Raw genomic sequence first — 25,269 nt, 5'->3', positions numbered from 1 at the left:
TTGGTTTTGGTCATTGGTTTTGGTTCCTGTCGTTCGGTGTGTCGTCCTGTCTTGGTGCCGTCATGTCCTGCTGTCTTCTTGTTCCACGTCCCGGTCAGTCAGTCAAGTTATTGTTTAAGTCATGTCAGTTTACCGAGTCTGTATTTTGAGTTGCTTCAATAAACCCTGGTCCAAGCTGCACTTGGTCGTCCTGCTCCATGCTCCACCACCCGACCGTGACAGAATGATCCGACCATCACAACGACCAGCGCTTGGACCCCCCTCCACCACCAGCTCCCGCTGCGACGCTCGATCGTCGTCCGAGCTTGTTCCAGCGCCATGGGCTTGCAGCTGCCATCGGACTTCGCTCCCGCGACGCCGGACCCGCGGCCGCCATCGGAGTTCCTCCCGGCACCATCGCCTCTGCGAGCGTCATCGGACTTGGCTCCCGCGACGCCGGACCCGCGGCCGCCATCGAAGTTCCTCCTGGCACCATCGCCTCTGCGACCGTCATCGGACTTCGCTGCCGCGACGCCGGACCCGCGGCCGCTATCGGAGTGCCCCCCGGCGCCATCGGACTCGCGGCCACCACCGGGCTCCATCCCAGCGTTGCAGGACCTGCGGGCGTCGCCAGATTTCGGGCCAGCTGCGCCGGACCCGCGATCGTCCCTGGCCCCACTCCCACTGCTGCGGCGCGTGATGGCTCTTGCCGCCGCGCACAGCCCCGCCTTCCGAATGCCGCCGATCACGGTACGGACTTTGTGAGTGGCCGCCGATCGCGGTACAGACTTCCGGAGTCGCCGCCAATTGCCGTACGGACTTCCTGAGTTGCCGCCGATCGCGGCACAGACTTCCCAAGTCGCCGCCCTAGTGCGGTTGTGTTTCCCCGAGTTTCCGCGGAGTGCGGTTCTGTTTCCCCAAGTCGCCGCCCCTGTGCGGTTGTGTTCCCCAATTCGCTGCCCGAGCGCGGTTCTGTTCCCCGAAGTCGCCGCCCGAGTGCGGTTCTGTTCCCCAAGTCACCGCCAGAGTGCGGCTCTGTCCCCTAGGTCACCGCCAGAGTGCGGCTCTGTCCCCTAGGGCGCCACCGGAGTGCGGTTCTGTCCCCTAAGTCACCGCCAGAGTGCGGCTCTGTCCCCTAGGTCACCGCCAGAGTGCGGCTCTGTCCCCTAGGGCGCCGCCGGAGTGCGGTTCTGTCCCCTAGGTCACCGCCAGAGTGCGGATCTGTCCCCGCAGTCGCCGCCAGAGTGCGGATCTGTCCCCGCAGTCGCCGCCCGAGTGCGGATCTGTCCCCGCAGTCGCCGCCCGAGTGCGGTTCTGTCCCCCAAGTCGCCGCCCGAGTGCGGTTCGGTTCCCCAAGTCGCCGCCCGAGTGCGGTTCGGTTCGCCAAGTCGCCGCCCGAGTGCGGTTCGGTTCCCCAAGTCGCCGCCCGAGTGCGGTGCGGTTCGGTTCGGTTCCCCAAGTCGCCGCCGAGTGCGGTGCGGTTCGGTTCCCCAAGTCGCCGCCCGAGTGCGGTTCGGTTCCCCAAGTCGCCGCCCGAGTGCGGTTCGGTTCCCCAAGTCGCCGCCCGAGTGCGGTGCGGTTCGGTTCCCCAAGTCGCCGCCCGAGTGCGGTGCGGTTCGGTTCCCCAAGTCGCCGCCCGAGTGCGGTGCGGTTCGGTTCCCCAAGTCGCCGCCCGAGTGCGGTGCGGTTCGGTTCCCCAAGTCGCCGCCCGAGTGCGGTTCGGTTCCCCAAGTCACCGCCCGAGTGCGGTGCGGTTCGGTTCCCCAAGTCGCCGCCCGAGTGCGGTGCGGTTCCCCAAGTCGCCGCCCTAGTTTTTTTTTTTTTTTTTTTGGGACGTCGGGAGACGTCCCTTGTGGGGGGGGGGGGTTCTGTCACGTCTCGCCCTGCTCCACTATGTGTCTGTCTTGGTTTCTGTCTGTGTGCTCGCCCCTCCCCTCCTGTGTGCCCATGATCAGTGTGATTGTTCCCACCTGCCTCTCGTTACCTGTCGTGTATAAAAGTCCTGTCTGCCCCTCTCTCCCTGTCGGATCATTGGTTTTGGTCATTGGTTTTGGTCATTGGTTTTGGTTCCTGTCGTTCGGTGTGTCGTCCTGTCTTGGTGCCGTCATGTCCTGCTGTCTTCTTGTTCCACGTCCCGGTCAGTCAGTCAAGTTATTGTTTAAGTCATGTCAGTTTACCGAGTCTGTATTTTGAGTTGCTTCAATATACCCTGGTCCAAGCTGCACTTGGTCGTCCTGCTCCATGCTCCACCACCCGACCGTGACAGTATGAGCCCATCCAGAATCGTGTCATTGCTTGGCTTTTCGATGCATTTGGTGTAACGAGCGCGCTTCGCAGGTGCAGGGCAACATATCTGCTTCCGAGGAAGAGTTTTAAGTTCGGGACTCCTTCTCCTCTGTTTTTTTTTTCTTTTTCTTCATGGTGTCCCTCTTCAGTCCCTCTGACTTGGATTTCCAGGTGAAGTAAAAAATGGCTCGGTCCAATTCTAAAAGCAACTTACTTGCTGGGATGAAAACAGAACTGATTAGTAAAAGCAAGGGTAAAATCACCACTTTTATGGTTAAAATTCTCTCTTCTACGGTCAGCTCTCTTAATCCCCCAAACCCAAGAACAGATACTACACTTGATCTTAGCCAAAAGGCAGAGAAGCAATGGAGTATGCGAGTGAGGGACTCGCTTACAGGCTTCCCCGTCTACCCATTCTCACCAACGGTTTGTTAGAATAGGCCTCTTTGGCACATGTGATTAGCTAGGGAGCTTGAGCTATGCCATTATATCGCTGTAACACTTCTCTTGCTTTATTAGCTTTCTCTACTCTATGAAACCCTTTGCACATATGTAGAAGTCGCTCTCGGTTAAGATGACAAGGTCACACATTATCACACAGGCTAGGCAGTCGCCTCCTTGCAGGAAGGCGGCCAGAGTAGTATAAGAGCAGGAACCTTGGCGCTGGGAGAGGAACCTTCTTCTGCATCTCGCAGAAAGGGCTCCACAGCTGTGCAGCAATCATTTTGGCATACATTAAATAGTTAAACTGTGAAGGCTTTCTCTTGGTAATTACTGTTAGCATATCGAGCATTAAAGATAAAGAACTGGGAACAAACCTAACAGGTTACAGTACGGAACAGAGTGCTGCTCTAATGGGCACTAAAAAATCGGCAAACTTGTCTGATGACTTATTTGTTCACTCTTCTTCATCCGCAGTAATGCATGTAGTAGTTCACGAGGCATATATGTGTCCCCTTTGACCAGTCTCTCTCCAAATACACAGTGTAGATACCTATTAAAATGGTAGACCCGATGAACATGAAAGGCAAAGATTGAGAATTTGCCAAGAACTTTCCAGGGTCATCATATGTACAACGGCTGCGCCAAAAAGAGTCAGGCCAGAAGAATAGAGCGGAACTAACACAAGATTTGAACGCACGCCTTAGTAGAGACTGAGAGCCTAAATCCAGCGCTTCAGCGACACTACCTACCAACTGCAGTTTCAACATTGAATTTTGTTGACATTTCTAATAAAATGTGAAAGTGGATAAAAAGTTGGTTTCTCCACCAGCATCCAGGTTAGTGCTGCCCGACTGAGCTTTGTTCATAATGTAATGAATAATATGAGTGACAGTCAGAATCCAGTTACGAGTTGGAACCGAATGCTTGTTAGCCGATTAGAGGACTTGATGAATTGCTAGCACTGAGCAGCAGAGTGGCGCAGCGGGAGCGTGCTGGGCCCATAACCCAGAGGTGGATGGATCAAAACCATCCTCTGCTGTTTGTCTGGTTTGGACCTTCTTTCAAGTCATGCTTTTGAGAAAAAATGTTGTGCGCATTATCTTTTCCACACGTTAGTTGTGCTGCACCTGGAGGCGGGGCTCGAAGGCGAGCGTCTGGTGGCCGGGCCTTCGCCCATGGGGCCCGGCCGGGCACAACCCGAAAAGGAAACGTTGGTCCCCTTTCCCATGGGCTCATCACCTGTGCGAGGGGCCAAAGGGGTCGAGTGCAGTGTGAGCTGGGCGGTGGCCAAAGGCAGGGACCTTGGCGGTCTGATCCCCGGCTGCAGAAGCTAGCTCTTGGGACATGGAATATCACCTCTCTGGCTGGAAAGGAGCCCGAGCTGGTGTGCGAGGCAGAAAAATTCTGACTAGATATAGTCGGACTAGCCTCCACGCACAGTTTGGGTTCCGGTAGAAGCCCTCTCGAGAGGGGCTAGACTCTCTTCCACTCTGGAGTTGCCCACGGTGAGATGTGTCGAGCAGATGTGGTGGGTATACGTATTGCCCCCCCGGCTGGGCGTCTGCACATTGGGGTTCACCCCGGTGAACGAGAGGGTAGCTTCCCTCCGCCTTCAGGTGGGGGGACGGGTCCTGACTGTTGTTTGTGTCTATGCCCACCCTTCTTGGAGTCCCTGGAGGAAGTGCTGGAGAGCGCTCCTTCTGGGGACTCCATCGTTCTACTGGGTGACTTCAATGCTCACGTGGGCAATGGCACCAGGACTTTGTAGTTGTGTCATCAGATTTGCGGCCGCATGTTTTGGACACTCGGGAGAAAAGAGGGGCGGAGCTGTCAACTGATCACCACCTGGTGGTGGGTTGGCTCCGATGGTGGGGGAAGATGCTGGTCCGACCTGGCAGACCCAAACACTCTGTGAGGGTCTGCTGGGAACGTCTGGCAGAATCTCCTGTCAGGAAGAGCTTCAACTCCCACCTCCGGCAGAGCTTTTCCCACGTCCCGGGGGAGGCGGGGGACATTGAGTCTGAGTGGACCATGTTCCGCGCCTCCATTGTTGAGGCGGCCGACCGAAGCTGTGGCAGTAAGGTCGTTGGTGCCTGTCGTGGCGGCAATCCCCGAACCCGCTGGTGGACACCGGCGGTAAGGGATGCTGTCAAGCTGAAGAAGGAGTCCTATCGGGCCGTTTTGGCCTGCGGGACTCCGGAGGCAGCTGACAGGTACCGGATGGCCAAGCGGAACGCAGCTTCGGCGGCTGCTGAGGCAAAAACCCGGGCGTGGGAGGAGTTTGGTGAGGCCATGGACAATGACTTCCGGACGGCTTCGAGGAAATTCTGGTCCACTATCCGGTGTCTCAGGAGGGGGAAGAAGTGCAACGTCAACACTGTTTATAGTGGGGATGGCGTGCTGCTGACCTCGACTCGGGGCGTCGTGAGTCGGTGGGGAAAATACTTCGAAGACCTCAATTCCACCTAAACGCCTTCCATTGAGGAAGCAGGGCCTGGAGACTCTGAGGCGGATTCTCCAATCTCTGGGGTCGAAGTCACTGAGGTAGTTAAAAAAACTTTTCGGTGGCAAGGCCCCGGGGGTAGATGAGATCCGCCCGGAGTTCTTAAAGGCTCTGGATGTTGTGGGGCTGTCATGGCTGACACGCCTCTACAACATTGCGTGGACATCGGGGACAGTGCCTCTGGATTGGCAGACTGGGGTGGTGGTTCCCCTCTTTAAGAAGGGGGACCGGAGGATGTGTTCCAATTACAGGGGATTCACACTCCTCAGCCTCCCCGGTAAGGTCTCTCCAGGGGTGCTGGAGAGGAGGGTCCGTCGGGAGGTCAAACCTCGGATTCAGGAAGAGCTGTGTGGCTTTCGTCCTGGCCGTGGAACAGTGGACCAGCTCTACACCCTCGGCAGGATCCTCGAGGGTGCATGGGAGTTCGCCCAACCAGTCCACATGTGTTTTGTGGACTTGGAGAAGGCGTTCGACCGTGTCCCTCGGGAGGTTCTGAGGAGGGTGCTTCGGGAGTACGGGGTGCCGAGCCAACTGATAAGGGCGGTTTGGTCCCTGTATCACTGATGCCAGAGTCTGGTCCGCATTTCCGGCAGTAAGTCGGATTCGTTCCCAGTGAGGGTTGGACAAAGGCTGCCCTTTGTCACCAATTCTGTTCATAATTTTTATGGACAGAATTTCTAGGCACAGCCGAGGCGTTGAGGGGGTCCAGTTTGGGGACCTCAGCATCGCGTCTCTGCTTTTTGCAGATGACGTGGTGCTGTTGGCTTCTTCAGGCCGTGATTTCCAGCTCTCGCTGGAACGGTTCGCAGCCGAGTGTGAAGCGGTCGGGATTACGGTCAGCACCTCCAAATCCGAGTCCATGGTCCTCGATCGGAAAAGGGTGGAATGCACTCTCCGGATCGGGGATGAGATCCTGCCCCAAGTGGAGGAGTTCAAGTATCTTGAAGTCTTGTTCACGAGTGAGGGGGGGATGGAGCGCGAGATCGACAGGCGAATCGGTGCAACGTCGGCAGTAATGCGGACCCTGTACTGGTCCGTTGTGGTAAAGAGAGAGCTGAGCCAAAAGGCAAAGCTCTCAATTTACCGGTCGATTTACGCTCCTACGCTCACCTATGGTCACGAGCTATGGGTCGTGACCGAAAGAACAAGATCCTGGATACAAGAGGCCAAAATTTGTTTTCTCGGCAGGATGTGTGGGCTCTCCCTTTGAGATAGGGTGAGAAGCTCGGTCATCTGGGAGAGACTCGGAGTAGAGTCGCTACTCCTCCACGTTGAGAGGAGCCAGATGAGGTGGCTCGGGCATCTTATCAGGATTCCTCCTGGACGCCTCCCTGGGGAGGTGTTCCGGGCATGTCCCACCGGTAGGAGACCCCGGGGACGACCCAGGACGTGCTGGAGAGACTATGTCTCTCAGCTGGCCTGGGAACGCCTTGGGATCCCCCGGGATGAGCTGGATGAAGTGGCTGGGGAGAGGGAACTCCGGGAAACCCTCCCAAAGCTGCTGCCCCCGCGACCCGACCCCGGATAAGCGGAAGAAGATAGATGAATGGATGGATGGTTGTGCTGCATGGAAGTCGACACCCATCCTCAATGCATACAGTTTATGAGGCATATATGTACCTTCTTTCACCATTCTCAGTCCAAATACACAGCGTAGTTACCTACTAAATGGGTACTCCAGGTTAGAATAAAAGGCAAAGATTGCTATTTTGCAAAAAACCTTTGAAAGTTCTTGATACTTTAGTGCTGCACTGACAGGATTTGGGCAAAAAGACCAGACCTGAATTGATTCTGTGGTGGGATTTGAACCCACAAGTCAGGAGTGACTGGAGCATAAATAAATAACCGCTTAGAATGCTTGGCCACACTACCTAATTCCTGGGCTAATACATCAAATTTTCTTTACAATGATATTAGAACTTTGGAATCGGAACATAGCTGGTTTCCCCACCAGCAACCAGTCGCGTAACCAGAAGAGGTAGCCCGCCATTTCTGCCAGCGTATTGCCGCCAAACATTCCTCTTCAGCCTGGAATCGGACTCGTCTTTGCGTCGCGGGTGCTTTGTCGCCGGTCTGACTGATTCTGCCGCTACCGCCAACTGACGCAAGAATATCAAGCGCTGCAACGAGCCTACGCTCTCCTAGCCCAGACCAGCGGAGGGGACTACGACGCCGAGAAGGAGATCAAGGTGGCGCCCCTTCCCGCAACCCCCGGCCGGGTCGCAGCCTCCCCGTTCTCACCCAGCCTCGGGTGTTCTCTGGTCTGAAAGGAGGAGGAGGAGCCTCCCTCCTCCTCCTTTCAGACCAGAGAAAAGCTGATGGTAGAAATGGGTCACTATCAAAGCAGAGTAGCAGATCTGGAGTCAGCGCTGAAGCAACAAGGATAGGTAAGCTCATCAATGAGCACAGCTTTTTCTCAGACAAAATAGCTAAATTCTTCAGTCACTCATTCGTCTGGCATTACTGGACCAACCCCCCCCGAACGTGGCTGGGAAAATGCGGAGAAAAGCAAATGTCATTTTCCAGTCAACCAAAGAATTTGTGGATGAAAATGACACAACATTCCAAAGCTGTCCACGCGTTTGTCTCTTCTAGAATGTCAAGTGGGTGTAGGAGAAGCAGCTGCTGCGTCAGAGCAATCAGCAGTTGGCCGAAAAGGTGACGGAAAGAAAGGCGCTGGGCGGAGTCGCTTGGCGTCACACCCGTCGGGAAGCCCCGCAGATGAGGTCTGACTGTCTTTTCAGGTCAGGCGGATGGAGGCGGAAGAAGCGCGTCTGAAAGAGCACATCCAGGATATCCGAGACCAAAACGAACTGCTTGAGTTCCGCATCCTGGAGCTGGAGGTGGGAAGACTCGCACAAGCGTGTTGAGGCCAGAGATGTGACAGACGGACGGACGGACGGATGCATGCCTCTGCCTTTCAGGAGAGGGAGTGGCGCTCCCCCGTCTTGAAGTTTCTGCAAGTCCGTTTCCCAGACGGCCTCAGCCCTTTGCAGATCTACTGCGAGGCCGAGGGCGTGAGCGTACGTAAGGCGTCCCTCGCAACCCTAACCTTAACCCGAGGTCCCAGAACACCTTACATTGCTCCTTGCGCCTTTCCCCCGGACATCGTCATCAGTGATCTGATGAAGAAGCTGGACATCCTGGGCGATAATGCCGTAAGTGTATGTCGAACTCCTTATGTTCGCACTCCACGAGACTCGGCGGCTCAAATGTGACTTTTGGAAGGCTTTGCGCTGAAAGAAGCTTGTTGACGCTGTGCCTTTGGGCTCTTGCAGAATCTCACCAACGAGGAGCAGGTGGTCGTGATTCACGCCAGGACCCTTCTCACCCTAGCCGAGAAGGTAACGCGCACGTCCACGCACGCTCTCGCATTCTGCTTATGTGACAGCAGCCTTTCCTCAGTGGTTAGAATACATCAAAGTGACCAAGTCAGCACTTCAACAGAAGATGTTGGACATTGAAAGTGAGAAGTTAGACAGACACGCGACATCAGCCAAGGGGAACTCCGGCAATGTGCCCCAACAATTCTGACCTTGAGCTGTGCTAGGATATGTTCTGTAAGCAGAAGGGCTACCTGGATGAAGAGTTGGACTTCAGGAAGCATTCCATGGACCAGGCTCATAAGGTAAGCCTCCCTCAAATCTCCCGCCGGACCACTGATGGACGAGGATTGCGGCCCAGAGGATACTGGAGCTGGAGGCCATGTTGTACGAGGCGCTACCGGAGCGGGACTGCCCCACCACGGACGGCGAAAAAGCCAGCCACGCTGGCGTGAATGACGTGCTGACGGCGGATCAGAGAGAAGAGCTTAGGAGCGCCGTGGACCAATGGAAGCGAGCCCTGATGTGTGAGTTGAGGGAGCGCGACGCTTGCATCCTCCAAGAGAGAATGGATCTGCTGCACAGCGCCAGCCCGGCACTTACTTGCACGCTTACTGGCTTTTGAAGGCCACTTTCCAATTGTCCGTCCTAGAGGAACAAAGAGCTGAAAGAATTCATCGAAGCTCAGAAGAGACAAATCAAACAATTGGAGGAGAAGTTTCTGTTTCTCTTTCTATTCTTCTCCTTGGCCTTCATTCTGTGGCCCTAACACCAGCTGGTGACGTGATGCTTTGGACATCCTTCCGTCTCAGATGCCCAAAACTACTCTTTGCAACATCTGCGGCAATACGGTGTCTTTTCAAAGGTGCAAATAAATCCAGCGTGGGCAGAACACGCACGTCTTCGGTTTTTCCCGCTTTGTTTGTGTGACAGCTGTTGTGAAAATTTTATACAAATAAAGTTGTATAGTACAGGTTTGGACAAGCCGCAATTCCCGAACCGCATGCGGCTCTTTTATGTTCATATCAACATTTGTGTGTGTGTGTGTGTGTGTGTGTGTGTGTGTGTGTGTGGGGGGGGGGGGGGGGTTGTGCGTGTTGGCTTCACTTGAGTTCAATTTGGTATTTTGGTCAAAAGCGCATGTGGTGAAATTCCACAAAGTAGGATGGGCAAACACAATCCAGTAAACTATTAGTGTCAATTGGGCTCTCGAAATGGCAGGGAAAAGATGCACAGCAAAACGGAAATATGTAGATGAACACAGGACGTTTTTATCAGAGTGGGAAAGTTTCTATTTTTTGTTGAACGTGATGGCAAACCATTCTGCCTTATATGTCAGACCTCAGCGCATTTCAAAGATTCATATCTTCAGCGCCATGCACTTCAGCTCACTCCATGGCTAACATTGATCAGGCGTCGAACCCGCAACATCATGCTTAAGAGGTGGACATGCTAACCAGTGCGCCATTATGTCAAGGCATAATAACTGTATGTCTACTGATCAAAACAGCGGTTACTATATGACGTCGCTACGTCGTGGTCAAGTGACGCAGACAAGACATCAATGGACGGACCGTCCTCCGAAATTAGAATCCGTGGGCAGAGTTAACTTTTTTAAAAGGGAGTGGGTAGAAGAAATATTTAATTTATTTAAATCTATTTTGAGTGCACACCATCATGCCAATGCATAACAACTGTAAATCTACTAAACAAAACAGCGGTTGCTATATGACATCTGCCACGTTGTGGTCACGTGACAGACGTGACGTCGATGGGCGAAACTTCCGCCGGAATTCAAATCCGCGGGGAGAGTTAACTTGTTTAAAAGGGAGTGGGCAGAAGAATTATTTGATTTATTTAAATCTATTTGGAGTGTGCGCCATTATGTCAATGCATAACAACTGTAAGTCTCCTAAACAAAACAGCGGTTGCTATATGACGTCTGCCACGTCGTGGTCACGTGACGTCGACGCCTACTTTGCATCCCACCGATCACAGGACCCCTCGGCTGCATAACCGCGCCCCCTTCCCAACCAATCGGATTTGCTATACGCGAAAACGACGCCAATGGGCGGGACTTCCGCCAAAATTTAAATCCGTGGGCGTGGCTCGCAACAGGAAGTAGCAAAATGGCGATGTTGACAAAGACACAGCGGATGGTAACATACGACTAACGAGAGAAATATTTTTATTTTCTGCTTGCAACTGGACCGTCCAGAGCGTACACGGTAAGTACAACTCATCGTTTTTAAAAAGAAGTACTTTTGTTGCCCTGAAAAGCGAGTGAGTGCGGCGTTTGGGGGGAACGTCGAATTTCGACGATTATTTCGACTGGTCAACGGTTGTAAATGATTGCGTTGATTAAAAACTTTATTTAACTCTACTCTTTGCCGTTTCAGATATGCGGGTATTACACCGCGGAAATTACGTCAATAGGCTGAACTGTCGCCAAAATTCTAATCTGTGGGCGCAATGGCCTTGAGCGAGACAACGGATAAAAACACGACGACTATCAACAGAAATATCTTTTTTTTCTGCTTGCAAGTGGACCGTCTAGAGCGTACACGGTAAGTACAACTCATTGTGTTTAAAACGATTTACGTTTGTGTAGTTTGCATTGCGTTACATCTGTGAATGTTGGTTGAGGCTAAATGTTAATGTTTAATTTCCTTCCTTTAGGTTCCACGGTGTTTGTTGGCTGTAAGTTTTCCACTGCAAGAAGAGGCTCGTATCATTGACCAGGAGCGAGCTACAAGTATCATTGACCAGGAGCGAGCTACAATGGTGAGTAGCCATAACATTTATGTTAAACACTTCCTATTTCATGTCTAACAGTACTTGATTTAACAAATAACCATACATAAATACAGTGTGGGCACTGAAGTTAACATATGTGATTATACTGCCTAATCTGTCACCGAGTATATTGTTGCAAAGTAATATAAGATCCAAAGTTGTAATTCAGAATAGTTTTCAAAAGAAGGCCATTAGAATTATATACAAGTCTGATTACCCTGAACATAATAGCAAGCTATTAATTAAATCACAAATTCTTCAATTCAAAGATTTGGTAGATTATCAGACAAATAATGTCTAACAGTAATTGTTAGAAAAATTGTATATATATGTTATCATGCGTTCTCTAATGAGTACTTATTCACAATATTACTGTTCAGTATGCTTGCTGCTTTGCCTTGCTTATTCTTATCTTGTACAACAGAACAGAAGGATTACGGCTGGGTCAGGGGCGAGATGACGGTTGTGTCAAACAAGATGCTGCTGACAGCTCAGCGTCCACCAGAACAGATCGTGAAAACAACATGTCAAACAATGCGTCGTGAACCCTCTGATCTTCCTTAAAGAACGTCACTTTCTCCTTTTATCTCTCGGAATATCGCTTAAACTGTTTTGCTGATATAGCCATATCTGCACGCAACACTTTGTGCGTTACTTTTTGTTTCTTTTCTTACGAGACGAAGCCACAATCTCTTCCCCCCCCCCCCCCTTAAGGGCTAATCGTCTCACACTGTGGGTAGGGCATTCCAAATAAAAAGAGCGAGGAGTGTAAAACAGATTTTTAGTGTAGTCGGATTGCTGTAAGTCTGAATGCACTCCTCACGAGAAAAGACTCAATATTCTGCCTCACTGGTTTTGTCTGCTGATCCTTTTGCTGATTTTGAACCTAACAGATTTTTGGGGGCTCGTTCCGGGGTCTCAATAGACCTATTTCGGGATTCCAGCTGACTTTTCGACCCAGGACAAGTCCTTGGCCAAGGCATATAGAGGAAACCCTTTTCACGGGGCTGACTCGATCAGTCAGCTGGACGCCGGAGTGGTTGACGAGATCATCCGAGGAGAAGGCCCAGCAGACTGTGAGTACGAATATTGATTCTGTTGAAAGTAATGAAAGTGCAGTGACAAGAGGTCACTTAAAACCTTGACAATTCTAGACCCTATCAAGTGCAATTAGAGACAGTAAATTCCGCTGGGATGATGGAGTCCCCTGACTGATAAGTCAGTTAAATTCCATGGGAGAGCGGACCCATCTGTTTTCTAAAGACGTACAGGTAATGTTGAGCAGTTAAATTCCGCTGAGGTGTCGTGGGGCCTCCTAACTTAGCCTTCCTAATGTGTTAGCTTTCTGCTGCCATCTGTGGTGTTTTTCTTAACTCTTGTTTAGCTGGTTTGGCTTCTTTATCCATGAAAAGATAGGTTTTATAGCTACTTTAAGAATAAGGCAAAAATAAGTTTTTTCTTACACAATAGGAAGGTTAAAGAGTTTGTTAAAATCCACGGGAGGGCGGACTCCCTGCTTGCCTGTGAGATGATAAGAGTGCGCATTGTGTGTGTGTGTGTGTGTGTATGGTTCGACTGAGAGTGATCTCATTTGAGCTCTCCTTTATATAAAACAGGATTGTAGACAGTGGCTTTGTGTGGAAGCAGAGGAAAGGAGACTTACCACTGAATATTTTATCACTGTCCTGTGAATTAAATTGGCTTTAGGACACTGTAGGTGCCATTCGAATTGCCAACTCCGTAATTTAGAGAAATAAACCATGGGAAAATCAAATAGCAAACAAAAGCCGCTACCCCGACATGAATTAAAATGCAAGGGGTCGACACCGAAAATATAAAATATCTTGACAAATGCATATTTATTTATTTGATTTAACACATCACGATAAGTAGATTGAGTGTGGGCACTCTCAAGTTAACATATGTGATTATACTGCCTAATCTGTTACAGAGTATGTTGTTGCCAAGTAATGTAGAATAGATCCAAAGTAGTAATCCAGAATAGTTTTGAAAAGGCCATTAGAATAATAAACAAATCTGATTACCTTGAACATAATAATAAGCTAAGTGTTTAATATGTCCTGTTAGAGATTTGCTCACTCCAACTTATTTTGCAAGAACCACACGGGAGACAAGTAAGTCCTTTTGGACACCTGCAGGTGGAGAGTCCATTCGTCGCTGTGCGTGCAGCGATGATCGAAATGGAGGTCTGACTCAGGCCTCGTGCAGGAGCATTTTTATTGAGAGAAACAGAGTGGGGGTTGAGAGTGGGGGTCAGAGTAGACAAATGGCCGAAGCCCCTGGCTGATCAAAGCACAGCAGGGGGTCCTTCACGATGTTGTGTGAACAAAACAACTTTGATTGCTTCCTCTGCAGCTAGTCAATCAGTTCAAAAGATCTTAGCACTTTGTTCTACTACTTTTGTTAAGACAGGAGAGGCGAGTTTAATTATTACAGGTTACATTCCAACATAATCATAGGATCAAGATAACCTGGAAAACCCTAACATGTCCTATGAAGTCAAAATTGGGCACCATCATGTGGTGAAATTTGGAATTGCATCACATCCAATTTTGCCTGGGAACAAACAGATTAAATAAATCTTAGTTTTGAATAAGCCACTCCTTCTCAAACAAGTAAACTCTGCCCATTTTGCGCAGTAGATGTTCTGTTAATATCTAGTATTTATACAAAGTCATAATTTAAATTGCTTTCAACCTTCATTCATCGGTCCAACCAACATTACTCGCTCTTATTACCAACTTGTTTCGATTTAACTAAGCGTTTAATACTTCCTATCAGGTCTCAAGTCAAGATTTGGCAAAATACAATTTCAGCAAATCCAATTTTGCCAGGGAACAAAAATAGATTAAATAAACTAAATAAGTCTTCTTCCGATTAAATAAATCAGAAAAGTCTGTCTTGTAACCAGTCCTCTTCAAACAAGTAAAGTCTGCCCATTTTGTGCCGTAGATTTTGTGTCTATGCCTAGTATTTATACAAAATCATAATTTAAACGACTTCTTTCCTTCATTCACTTTGGAAATTTGGAATTGCAGCAAATCGAATTTTGCCAGGGAACAAAAATAGATCAATTAAACTAAATAAGTCTTCTTCCCATTAAATAAACTAAAAAAAGTATGTCTTGTAACCAGTCCTTTTCAAACAAGTAAAGTCTGCCCATTTTGTGCCGTAGATTTGGTGTTTATGCCTAGTATTTATACAAAATCATAATTTAAAGGACTTCATTCCTTCATTCACTTTGGAAATTTGGAATTGCAGCACATCAAATTTTGCCTGGGAAGAAAAGTAGATTAAATAAATTTAATAAGTCTTACTACTTCCCATTAAATAAATTAAATATGTCTTACTTGTTCCCACTCCTTTTCAAAAAAGTAGTTTAAAACGAGGGCCCTTCACTCAACCTTTAACCTCAACCCCGCACGTCACATTGTGTTGTATCTGTGAATGTTGGTTGTGGCCAAATGATAGTTTTCTTTCATTCGTTTAGGTTCCAAGAAAACTTGATGTAACTCTACTTTTAACTGCCGTTTCAGATAAGCGGGTATTACGTCGCAGTCATGTGCCGCGGATATGACGTAATTGGCGGAACTTCCGCCAAAATTCAAATCTGTTGGCGCGATGGCCGTGAGCCACTGAGCAACGACGATTATCAACAGAAATATCTTTATTTTCTGCTTGCAACTGGACCGTCTAGAGCGTACACGGTAAGTAACACTCATTGTGTTTAAGGAGATTTACATTTGTGTAGTTTGACTAAAGTTGTTGATGTAGCTAGCGTTCACGCTAATAGCAACGTGTAGCTGAGGCGCTAACCCTAGCAGAAGTGTAGCCGCGTTGCGTTGTACGTGTGAATATTCATTCCTTTAGGTTCCATGGTGTTTGTTGGCTGTATGTTTTCCACTGCAAGAAGAGGCTCGTATCATTGACCAGCAGGAGCTACAATGGTGAGTACCCCTTTCGTCGTCCATTTATGTGAAACACTTCCTATTTCACGTCTAACAGTACTCGATTTAACAAATAACCCTAAATAAATACAGTGTGGGCAGTCAAGTTAACATATGTGATTATCCTGCCTAATATGTTTATCACAAATATGTCACTAATCACTAAAATGTTTATTTGTTTATCACAACACCTTTGGACCTTCAGCAATCGATTATTTCCCTTCATCTACATAGAGACAGAACGATGGTGTCTTAAACATCTCATTCATTTCACCAAATAACTTCACGCAGGTGGATAACGGCCGTCTCGGTCACGCTATGTTGCGTGATGCAGTTTTGAAGAACTAAATGCATTTATTCAATGAATAAGTCAAGCTAGATCTATGTTTATGATGTTGTAAGTTACGGTACCGATTGAAGTTGAGTCCGAAGCCAGTGGAAAACAGCGCTGCGTTTGTGCTCTCCAGGTACAAATGTTGTGATCTCTGACTGATGACCGGGCGAGACTCGAGTAAGAGATGTCCAAACAAGCTCCGGCAGGGCGGGCCAAGGCGGAGTGAACGGGCGCCCTTCAGGCCGCCAATGACGAGCTGAGAGCCAAACTGATGGACGTCCAGTTAGAACTTCAGCAGGAGAAGAACAAGGTGAAACCCTCAACAGACAGACACTGCCTGCCTCCCTCCCTGCCTGCCTCCCTGCCTGCCTCCCTGCCTGCCTGCCTCCCTTCCACCCTCCCTCCCTCCCAGTTTTCCCGATGTAGATTTGACATGCGTGTGCCATGACTGTGTCAGCCTACATCAACAAATGCAGCGAGGACGTCAGCACCACTAAGAATATCATCACCCGGGGCAACCAACGACCCTGGATGACTGAGGAGGTACGTCAAACACTACGAGCGCCATGACTGTGTCAGCCTACATCAACAAATGCACCGAGGACGTCAGCACCACTAAGAATATCATCACCCGGGGCAACCAACGACCCTGGATGACTGAGGAGGTACGTCAAACGCTACGAGCGCGGAACTCTGCCTTCAAGTCTGGCGACAAGGAGACACTGAGGACAGCGAGAGCCAACTTGAACCGTGCCATCAGGGTAGCGAAGCGAGACCGCAGTCGAAAAATTCAGGATCGTTTCCACGACGCCAACAACACCAGGAGTATGTGGCAAGGCATACGGGCGATTACAGACTACAACTGTTAAAACGGTCCCACATCAGGAAGAGGAGGTACTCTGCCTTGACTCCGCCGATGTGTTGAAGACCCTGAGGAGTGTCAACCCCCGTAAGGCCCCTGGCCCCGACAACATTCCTGGGCATGTGTTCAGGGAATGTGCAAGTCAGCTGGCTGGGGTCATCACAGACATTTTTAACACCTCGCTGGGCCAAGCCAGAGTGCCAGCGTGCTTTAAGACTGCCGCCATCATTCCGGTGCCGAAGAAACCTCAAATCACCTCATTTAATGATTACCGACCTGTTGCACTGACTCCGGTCATGATGAAGTGCTTCGAAAGGCTGCTTAAAGGTCACATCGTTTCCAGACTCCCCCCATTATTTGACCCGTTCCAGTTTGCCGACCGGCAAAACCGCTCCGCTCATGACGCCATCTCCTCCGTTCTTCACCTGAGCCTGGCTCACCTGGAGGAGAAGAACACCCATGTGCGGATGCTGTTCCTGGACTTCAGCTCAGCGTTTAACACCATCATCCCACAGCATCTGGTAGGAAAATTGGAACACCTGGGCTTCAACACCCCCCTTCGCAACTGGCTGCTAGACTTCCTCACCAACAGACCTCAGTCAGTCCGGGTCGGACAGAACACCTCTGATGTCATCACCCTCAGCACAGGCTCCCCTCAGGGCTGCGTCCTGAGCCCCCTGCTGTTCACCCTGATGACACAGGACTGCGTCCCCAGGTTCACCACCAATCACATCGTGAAGTTCGCAGACGACACAACGGTGGTGGGGCTCATCAGAGACAACAACAACCTGGACTACAGAGAGGAGGTGGAGCAGCTGGTGGGCTGGTGCAGAGACAACAGCCTGATCCTGAATGTGGAGAAGATGAAGGAGACCGTCGACTTCAGGAAAAAACAGCCTCACCACGCTCCACTGATCATCAACAGCTCAGCTGTGGAGGTGGTCAGCAGCACCAAATTCCTGGGGGTCCACATCACAGAAGACCTCACCTGGACTATGAACACTACGGCACTGGTCAAGAGGGCACAGAAGCGCTTGTACTTCCTGTGGAGGATGAGGAGAGCCCACCTGCCCCCACCCATCATGAGGACGTTCTACAGGAGCACCATAGAGAGCATTCTGACAAGCTGTCTCTCTGTGTGGTGTGGAGGCTGCACCGCCTCCGATTGGAAGAACGTCAGGAGAGTGGTGAGGACAGCAGAGAGGATCATAGGGGTTCCTCTTCCCTCCATTCAGGACATTTCATCTCAGCGCTGCATGTCCCGTGACCGTAACATCATCAATGACCCATCACACCCCCACCATGGACTGTTCTCCCTGCTGCCCTCTGGGAAGAGGTTTCACAGCATCCGCTCCAGGTCCACCAGGTTCTGCAACAGCTTTTTCCCTGCTGTCATCAGACTGTTGAACACTAGAGCTGTTGAGCTCTGAACTGAACTCTGCATCACACATTCACAGAACTGTACTTTATGACACTACGGACCTCTATCTTGCACTATCTCGCACTACCAACTTTACTGAACTTGTATAAACCCTTTAAATAGAAGTTTAATACATGGTTTAGCATTCCTCTGCACACTCTTGAATACTGTTTTGCCTACTTGCACTATTGCATAATTATCACTGCTGCACTTTATACTTATTTTTAATATATATATATATATATATATATATATATATATATATATATATATATATATATATATATATATATATATATATATATATATATATATATATATATATATATATATATATATATAGTATATGTATATATATTTTTTTCATAGGATATGTTACTTCTATTCAACTGCAATATCACTACTTTGTTGTAAGACGTATGCAACAAAATTTCGTTTTGTATGCACCATGTGCAGACAAGATGACAATAAAGTTTGTCTAAGTCTAAGTCATGTCAGGTCAGCTGTCTGGAGAGAGAGAGAAGTCAGGACCTGCGGGCGGAGCACCACCGTGCCACCGCCGCCATGACGGAACTCAAAAGCAAACTCCATGAGGAGAAGCAGAAAGAGTTAGCCGTTACCAGGGAGACATTACTGCGGCAGTATGAAATGGAGCTGATGAGAGTGATCAAAATCAAAGATGGAGAGATCCAGCGACTGAATGCCTTGGTCCTCAGCCTGAGGGACGACTCCATGGACAAGGTGATCCGCTCAATCCGTGTCTGACTATCCGCACGCCACGTCGGGCTCCGATGCGGCCGCTACCGTATTGTGTAGCTTGTCCCCAGTAAGCGTCGCGGCGCTCCGTTGCGGTCTCAACGGCCCGGTGTGGCGCAATGTCTGCTCAGGTGAGGAGCGGGGGCGCTTTGCTGGCGGAGGTGGAGGAGACGCGGCGGTGTTGGGAGACCGAGCGGTGTCGCCTCCACCAGGAGCGCGGAAGAAGCCCTGGCAGCGGCCCAGCAGGCCTGGCAGTCCCGAGCGGACGGGCTCCGATCGGCTCATCACCAGCATCGGGAGGAGCTGAGCCAAACCAAGAGAGACTGCGAGAGGGAGATTCGCTGACTGGTAGGACTGATCAGATGCGCGGTGTGTGGCTATGTTCCCAATTTCGTCGTATACCTGCAGTGCAATGACACCTAAGGCATTCTATTCTATTTCACAAGAAGAAAATGTCCGGTTGCTCGCTTCGCTTTTGTCACAGCAAAGGTGTTCTAGTCGATTCAAGAAAAAAATTGGCCGGTTGCTCTCTTTGTCCATCCATCCATCCATTTTCTGAACCGCTTAGTCCCCACGGGGGTCGCGGGCGTGCTGGAGCCTATCCCAGCTGTCATCGGACAGTAGGCGGGGGACACCCTGAACCGGTTGCCAGCCAATTGCAGGGCACACAGAGACAAACAACCATTCGCACTCGCACTCACACCTAGGGACAATTTGGAGTGATCAATCGGCCTACCAAGCATGTTTTTGGGATGTGGGAGGAAACCGGAGTGCCCGGAGAAAACCCACGCGGGCTCGGGGAGAACATGCAAACTCCGCACAGGGAGGGCCGGAGGTGGAATCGAACCCGCACCCTCCTAACTGTGAGGCGGACATGCTACCCAGTGCGCCACCGAGCCGCCCTGCTCTCTTTGTTTTTGTCACAATTCTGGCAAATGAGTTTGCCCGCCTGCCTGAGCGCTCCCCGTTTGTACATCCAGATGGATGAGATCAAGCTGAAAGACAGAGCGGTTAGTGTTTTGGATAAAGCCCTGGGGCCGGCCATGTCCACCGCCTTCAGCTGCAGACTCAGGCTGCCGAGCAGCAAATCGCTGCCCTGAGGGATTCCCAAAGGGCGGGCCTAAACTACCCTGGAAGTGGGGTCAACGCCGCTACTAGCAATCCTCTTCATAGCGTAAGCCACCTCATCACACACTTGCAGTACGCATGACTTAGTTCGTTGCTGGAGGAAGGTAGCACAAAAACAGTTTTGAACTTTGAACGAGTGGTTGTGTGTGTGTGTTGCGGGGCGTTTTCAGTCTCAGGAGGATCGGGACACGCGACGGTTTCATCTGAAAATCGCTGAGCTCAGCGCAGTCATCAGGAAACTGGAGGATCGAAACGCCCTGCTTTCTGAAGAGCGCATGAACTGGTAATTTATTGACGGCACGCTTGAAGGTTTGCGCGCCATCCAGCGAGGCACCCATTGCGCTTGCTTATTAGTTGAGCGGCGCGGCGAGTCGGTTGCCTGTCTTTTATTGGGAGCCAATGCCACGATTCCGTTCAAACCGATGCAAAAGGAATGGATACGTTCTGGCCCGCGTGTTGTGCGTCTTTCACATCCCGCACTTCATGCTTGCAGCTAAAGCGACTGAGAGAAACAAAAAGCCAGTTTCTGCCACTCCTGTACAAAAACAAACGCCTGAGCAGGAAGAATGAAGAACTCTCGCTGGTGCTGTGTCGCCTTGAAAACAAAGTGCGCTTTGTCACCCAGGAGAACGAGGAGATGGCAAGCTTGGTAAGTCGACGTGGACAACGGCGGCGTGCCAACAGAGTCCACTGCATTTGTGTTCCACAGAGAAGGCCTAGTTCGCTCAATGACCTGGACCGCGGTTGCGGCCAGCAGGACGGTGAAATGGAGTTCCTTCAAGTTGTGGAGCAGCGGCACATCATCGACGACTTGTCCAAGGTCTTCAGGCAGGCGACTCGGTGCACGTACGGCAGCGCTGCGCTCGCTCGCTGTCGCCAGGAAACCTTTTCCGTCCAAAGCTTGGCCGGCGGCCGCCATCCAAAAAATTGGCCCCTTAAATTCCGACCTTTCAAGCAGGAGCATTGTGCGCACGCGTTTGAACACGCTTTAGACTTGTTTTGCCGTTTTCAGCAGCTCAAAGCTCCCGTTTTGTCAGCGCCTTTGCCACTCGCTGTGCGCTGAAAACGACGGACTCGCCCGGCTGCTCAGCCCGTCAACCATTAGCCGCGAGCGCGACGTCATTGTCCGTAGGCAGCTAGTGGCAAAATGCACCCTGTTAGAGTTGCGCTCGCTCCAACTTATTTTGGAAGAACCACACGGGAGACAAGTAAGTTCTTTTGGACACCTGCAGGTGGAGAGTCCATCCGTTGTACGAATGAAGTCTGACTCTCGGCTCCTGCACGAGCATTTTTATTAAGAGAAACAGGGTGGGTGTAAGCGTGGATTGAATAGAGAAAGCCCTTGACCTCTAGTCAAAACATAGCAAGGGGTGTTTTACAACTTTGTGTAGGAAGTTGCTATCGCTTATGATAGGGATAAATAAGGGATAAATAATATTATTTATTACAGGCTGCAGTCAAAGTCAAAGCAACATAATCATACGATAAAGATAGTCTGGAAAACCCTGACACACCCTGTAGTTGTCACTTTTGGAAAAGACGAGCGTCCCTCCAATCATCGCCGGTGACGTGTTTTTCAGGCTCTGGACAGGAGCTCATGTCAGAAATGTCATTGTGAGTCGCGTTTGTTTCTGCGCCGGAGCCGTTCGTTCCCTTTGCATCCAAAGAATCTCAAAGGCGGATTATTTGTGTCGACAGGAGAGAGATTTGCTGCTACGATACCGACGTCGAGAATCTCTGAGGAGGAACAAAGCGTGTGGTCCTGCAAGGTGAGTCTGTTTGTTTGCGGCTGCTTGGTGTTGCGCAAGATGAAATGGCCTTTTCCTCGCTATCGTTCCTCTTGTCGATTCATCGTGAGGTGTCGCTTCAGTTTGTTCAGAGAGATGTTTGCTTCCGCGCCCGCAGGTCATCGAAACATTTTACGGCTACGACGAAGACGTGTTGGTGGACTCGGACGGATCGTCCTTGTCTTTTCACACCGACAGAACCCCCGACACGGAACCCGAAGAGGTAGCCCGCCATTTCTGCCAGCGTATTGTCGCCAAACATTCCTCTTCAGCCTGGAATCGGACTCGTCTTTGCGTCGCGGGTGCTTTGTCGCCGGTCTGACTGATTCTGGTACTAGTTGTTAGAGATTTGCTCACTCCAACTTATTTTGCAAGAACCACACAGGAGACAAGGCAAGTTCTTTTAGACACCTGCAGGTGGAGAGATCACTCGCTTCAGGAATGAAATCTGCCCTCCTTCCTGCACGTGGATATTTATTAAGAGAAACAGAGTGGGGGTATGGGTAGGCTGGCTAAAGCCCTTGTCCTCTAGTCTAAACATGTCAGGGGATGTTTTACGACCTTGAGATAAGGAGGACAAGGTAAGGTATTTATTACCTGTTGCATTCCAACATAATCCTACGATAAAGATAACCTGGAAAACCCTAACATCTCCCTCCTGTTTTATCATATGATTATGTCACCCCAAACAACAAAGACAAGTAAGAAAGGAAAACATATATATATATGTATAATGAAGAAAGAAGAATAGTAAAAATAAAAACAACAAACAATGATAGCAACACTTTCCAGTGAAATTGAGGCATTACCTCAACACCCCAGATCAAACTTATTGTGTAAGCTAAAAACCTGCTGGCCAGATGTTATTAGCAGGAAAATTCTTACACGGCCCCGTTGCCACAGGCGACCAGAATGCTATCAATAAAAAATAAAAAGAAAAACACAGAAACAGTACATCATTGTATCCATCACTTGTGAAGCATTTTCGATGGTCAAATCAACAAGTTTCCATAATACATGCTCAACAGAACAGCATCTACGCAATCCACGTCTCATTATCATTATCACAACTGTCACGTCTAAGAAGTTGTATATGTGCCCGTGTTTTCGTCAGCTGATGATGTTCTAGTCTGTAGGTGAGGTCTGTCACACACACCGGCGCACACACTCGTGTCCAGTTGGCAGGCAGCATCGGACAACTCCTGTGACCACAAAACCATGATCCGTACTGAACAGGCACGTGCACTCATAGGATGCAGGTGAGGCAGTGCCTCTGAACTTCTGAATGAAGTAGGTCCCGTCCGATGGTGCAGCCATGTTGGTAGTAGAGCCCTTACACCTTGAAAACGGCTCTCTCATCCTGGCACACAGCGGTGATGTCCAAAGCTCCCATCCAGTTTCCTCCTGGAGAGCAGTCGTCGTTAATGCATTTGTGGGTCCTGCAACCTTGGGTGCAACATGTGTAGTCAGCAAGACTTGGAATGGTCCCTCCCGTCGTGGCTGGCCCAGTTCCTTCCTTTGATGACCTCGACGTAGACCCAGTCTTCTGGATTGATGGGGTTGTCGACCTGTGAGGAGGAAAGATCAAGCGGCAGTAAATTTGTCTTTGACACAGTTTGAGCGTCCTGATCATATAATCTGCCAAGGACTGCTCTTCATCTGTTGTTTGCAACTCTCGTAGTCAATTGTAGTGCCCATTTAACTGGCAAATAGGAATGTTTGCGGGAAGAGTTTGAACACTTCCTAATGATTCCCTTTAACCAAAAACTATTTATGACAGGGGCGTTCCCATTTATTGCCTCCTGGTTTAAAAGAGATTGTCTTACCCATGCCTTCTTTCTCCTCACACGCTCGCACCCACACAGGGTGTGAACACACACACACACACACACACACACACACACACACACACACACACACACACACACACACACACACACACACACACACACACACACACACACACACACACACACACACACACACACACACACACACGCGCGCACGCACCCACGCACCCACGCAGACAAAGAGATTCTAATCCATCTCTCATGTAGCTTCTCTTGATAGAATCTCCTATTGGTAAATGTATAGCAGACGTTTTAGCATATAATCCCATACTCTGCTCTCTCACTTTTTCATGTCGGTGCAGTCGTAGGTGGCCCCTATTGCAGTCATTGTCTTGTTAACTGTCGCCTTGTGACTCCTATGCATGACTGTGTGAATGTCAAAAATTGAACGTACCTAACTTTCTGACCATCCAACCTCCACTGTGGTATAAAAAAACCTTACTATTGTATTGAGTAGGTACATTGAGCAACCTAGCTTCCTCCTGACTGCCAAATGTCCTGTTCTAAAATTTATATAACTCGACCTCTACGTTTTAGGCTTGATGAGCCAAAATATCAGATCTTGCTCTTGTTTCCTACCGTTTTAGCCTATTTGTTTTATCCAAATCCGTTCAATCTCTGATTATAATCTGTAGCCCTACGTATTTTTCAAATTTTTATTTATTTATTTATCAAATCTCCTCAGTTCTGTCAAACTCAGTGCACAATGAACCTCCCTTCCACTTTGAACCAAGCTCCACCAAATTTGGTAACGCCAAGGAGTGCGATTTGGTTGTCGGACACGCCAAGTCCATTTCTTTTTGCCGCACTTCACCCTCTCACGTTGGTGTTCTTTGGCTGTTGCTTCAGAGCGACCCCATCCATCACTCTTGAATGAGTCCATTGTTCAAATGAGTCAATTTTCATCATTGTGAGTTCCTCCGCTTTTCACTGTCTTTTCTCGTCCCCGAGGATGTTGTCTGTCCTCCGGAGTGTACTTGTCCTTCTCCAAGCACAACAGCAGTCTTTTCTTGTCCTTCGCCAAAGGTCAAAGGTGCTTCAGAGCCAGGCACCATTTTGTGGTTGTTCACGGCTGCAGGCGAAGTCTTGGATTGGGTTTCAGGGACTCTGACACTGAGAATGACAGGCTGGGACATCAAACTTGTAAGACTATCTCCAAATGTAGCTGCGCCATCAATTTGCTGGTAACATTGTTTACCAAACTTCAAATTCTCCTAATAACAGCGGTCTCGTTTTTATATTGTAAATCCTGCAACTCATCCTATTTTTGAGCTACATTTTATCTATAGTTCCAATTTAATCGGACAGTATGTTGTCTTCAGTATCATTATTGAAAATCAACTCATCGAGGTCTGCTTTCCACATCAAGCCCTGATCTGTATGTCTTGACCTCTCACATGTTATTGTCATGCTTGCTCAAAAATGTGACTTAGAGTATGGTGCTGTGAATTCTCAATCTCCCCAATGAAATTGGATCCCACCTCGTAGTTCTTATCGTTCTCATGTTCCTGTTAGCCTGCAATTGTCCAAATCAAAAATGTTTTCTTTTAACTGTCTTTCTTTTGAACCTCTAAATCTCTCGTGTTGCTAACCTATCTACACCAGAACAAAAAATTTACCACAATATAACACCAAATGTATTCGAAAATTCATTGTCATAAAGTGTTGTATTATTACTATCTTCCACTATCTGTCCTACTCACTCCCCCCCCCTTTTGAGGCTTGGCAACGCCCATGCCTCACACCTTGACAAACTTTTTGGGAGAATGTGTTCTTTACTACATACGATTCCATCATCATTTAATTTGACTTTCTTTCCAAAACGCTTCTCAA

At 49.4% G+C, this 25,269-nt stretch overlaps 1 protein-coding gene and 1 pseudogene across 1 annotated transcript; one reads left to right on the top strand and one right to left on the bottom strand.

The window, feature by feature from the left end:
• Nucleotides 1-2,424: 2,424 nt before the first annotated feature.
• On the bottom strand, nucleotides 2,425-2,632 carry LOC125981572 (U2 spliceosomal RNA; annotated as a pseudogene).
• A 5,173-nt stretch (nucleotides 2,633-7,805) lies between these two features.
• Nucleotides 7,806-9,118, top strand: LOC125980777 (janus kinase and microtubule-interacting protein 3-like). Its single transcript, XM_068653050.1, has 5 exons — nucleotides 7,806-7,870; nucleotides 7,957-8,055; nucleotides 8,137-8,370; nucleotides 8,491-8,556; nucleotides 8,618-9,118. Exons 2-5 carry the CDS (start codon nucleotides 7,966-7,968, stop codon nucleotides 8,744-8,746), a joined length of 519 nt encoding a protein of 172 aa, XP_068509151.1. The 5' UTR covers nucleotides 7,806-7,870; nucleotides 7,957-7,965; the 3' UTR covers nucleotides 8,747-9,118.
• Nucleotides 9,119-25,269: the final 16,151 nt, after the last annotated feature.

The sequence above is a fragment of the Syngnathus scovelli genome, chromosome 14 (genome assembly GCF_024217435.2).
Source record: "Syngnathus scovelli strain Florida chromosome 14, RoL_Ssco_1.2, whole genome shotgun sequence".
Lineage (NCBI taxonomy): Eukaryota > Metazoa > Chordata > Actinopteri > Syngnathiformes > Syngnathidae > Syngnathus > Syngnathus scovelli.
The sequence above is the reverse complement of the archived record's forward strand: the minus strand, read 5'-3'. Positions and strand labels throughout refer to the sequence as shown.

Excerpts from the sequence above, each read along its gene's own strand:
- LOC125980777 (XM_068653050.1), top strand. The coding sequence starts at position 7,966 with ATGGAGGCGGAAGAAGCGCGTCTGAAAGAGCACATCCAGGATATCCGA. Across the intron at positions 8,371-8,490 it reads ACATCCTGGGCGATAATGCC|AATCTCACCAACGAGGAGCA; the intron begins GTAAGTGTATGT and ends GGGCTCTTGCAG. Across the intron at positions 8,557-8,617 it reads TTCTCACCCTAGCCGAGAAG|TGGTTAGAATACATCAAAGT; the intron begins GTAACGCGCACG and ends GCCTTTCCTCAG.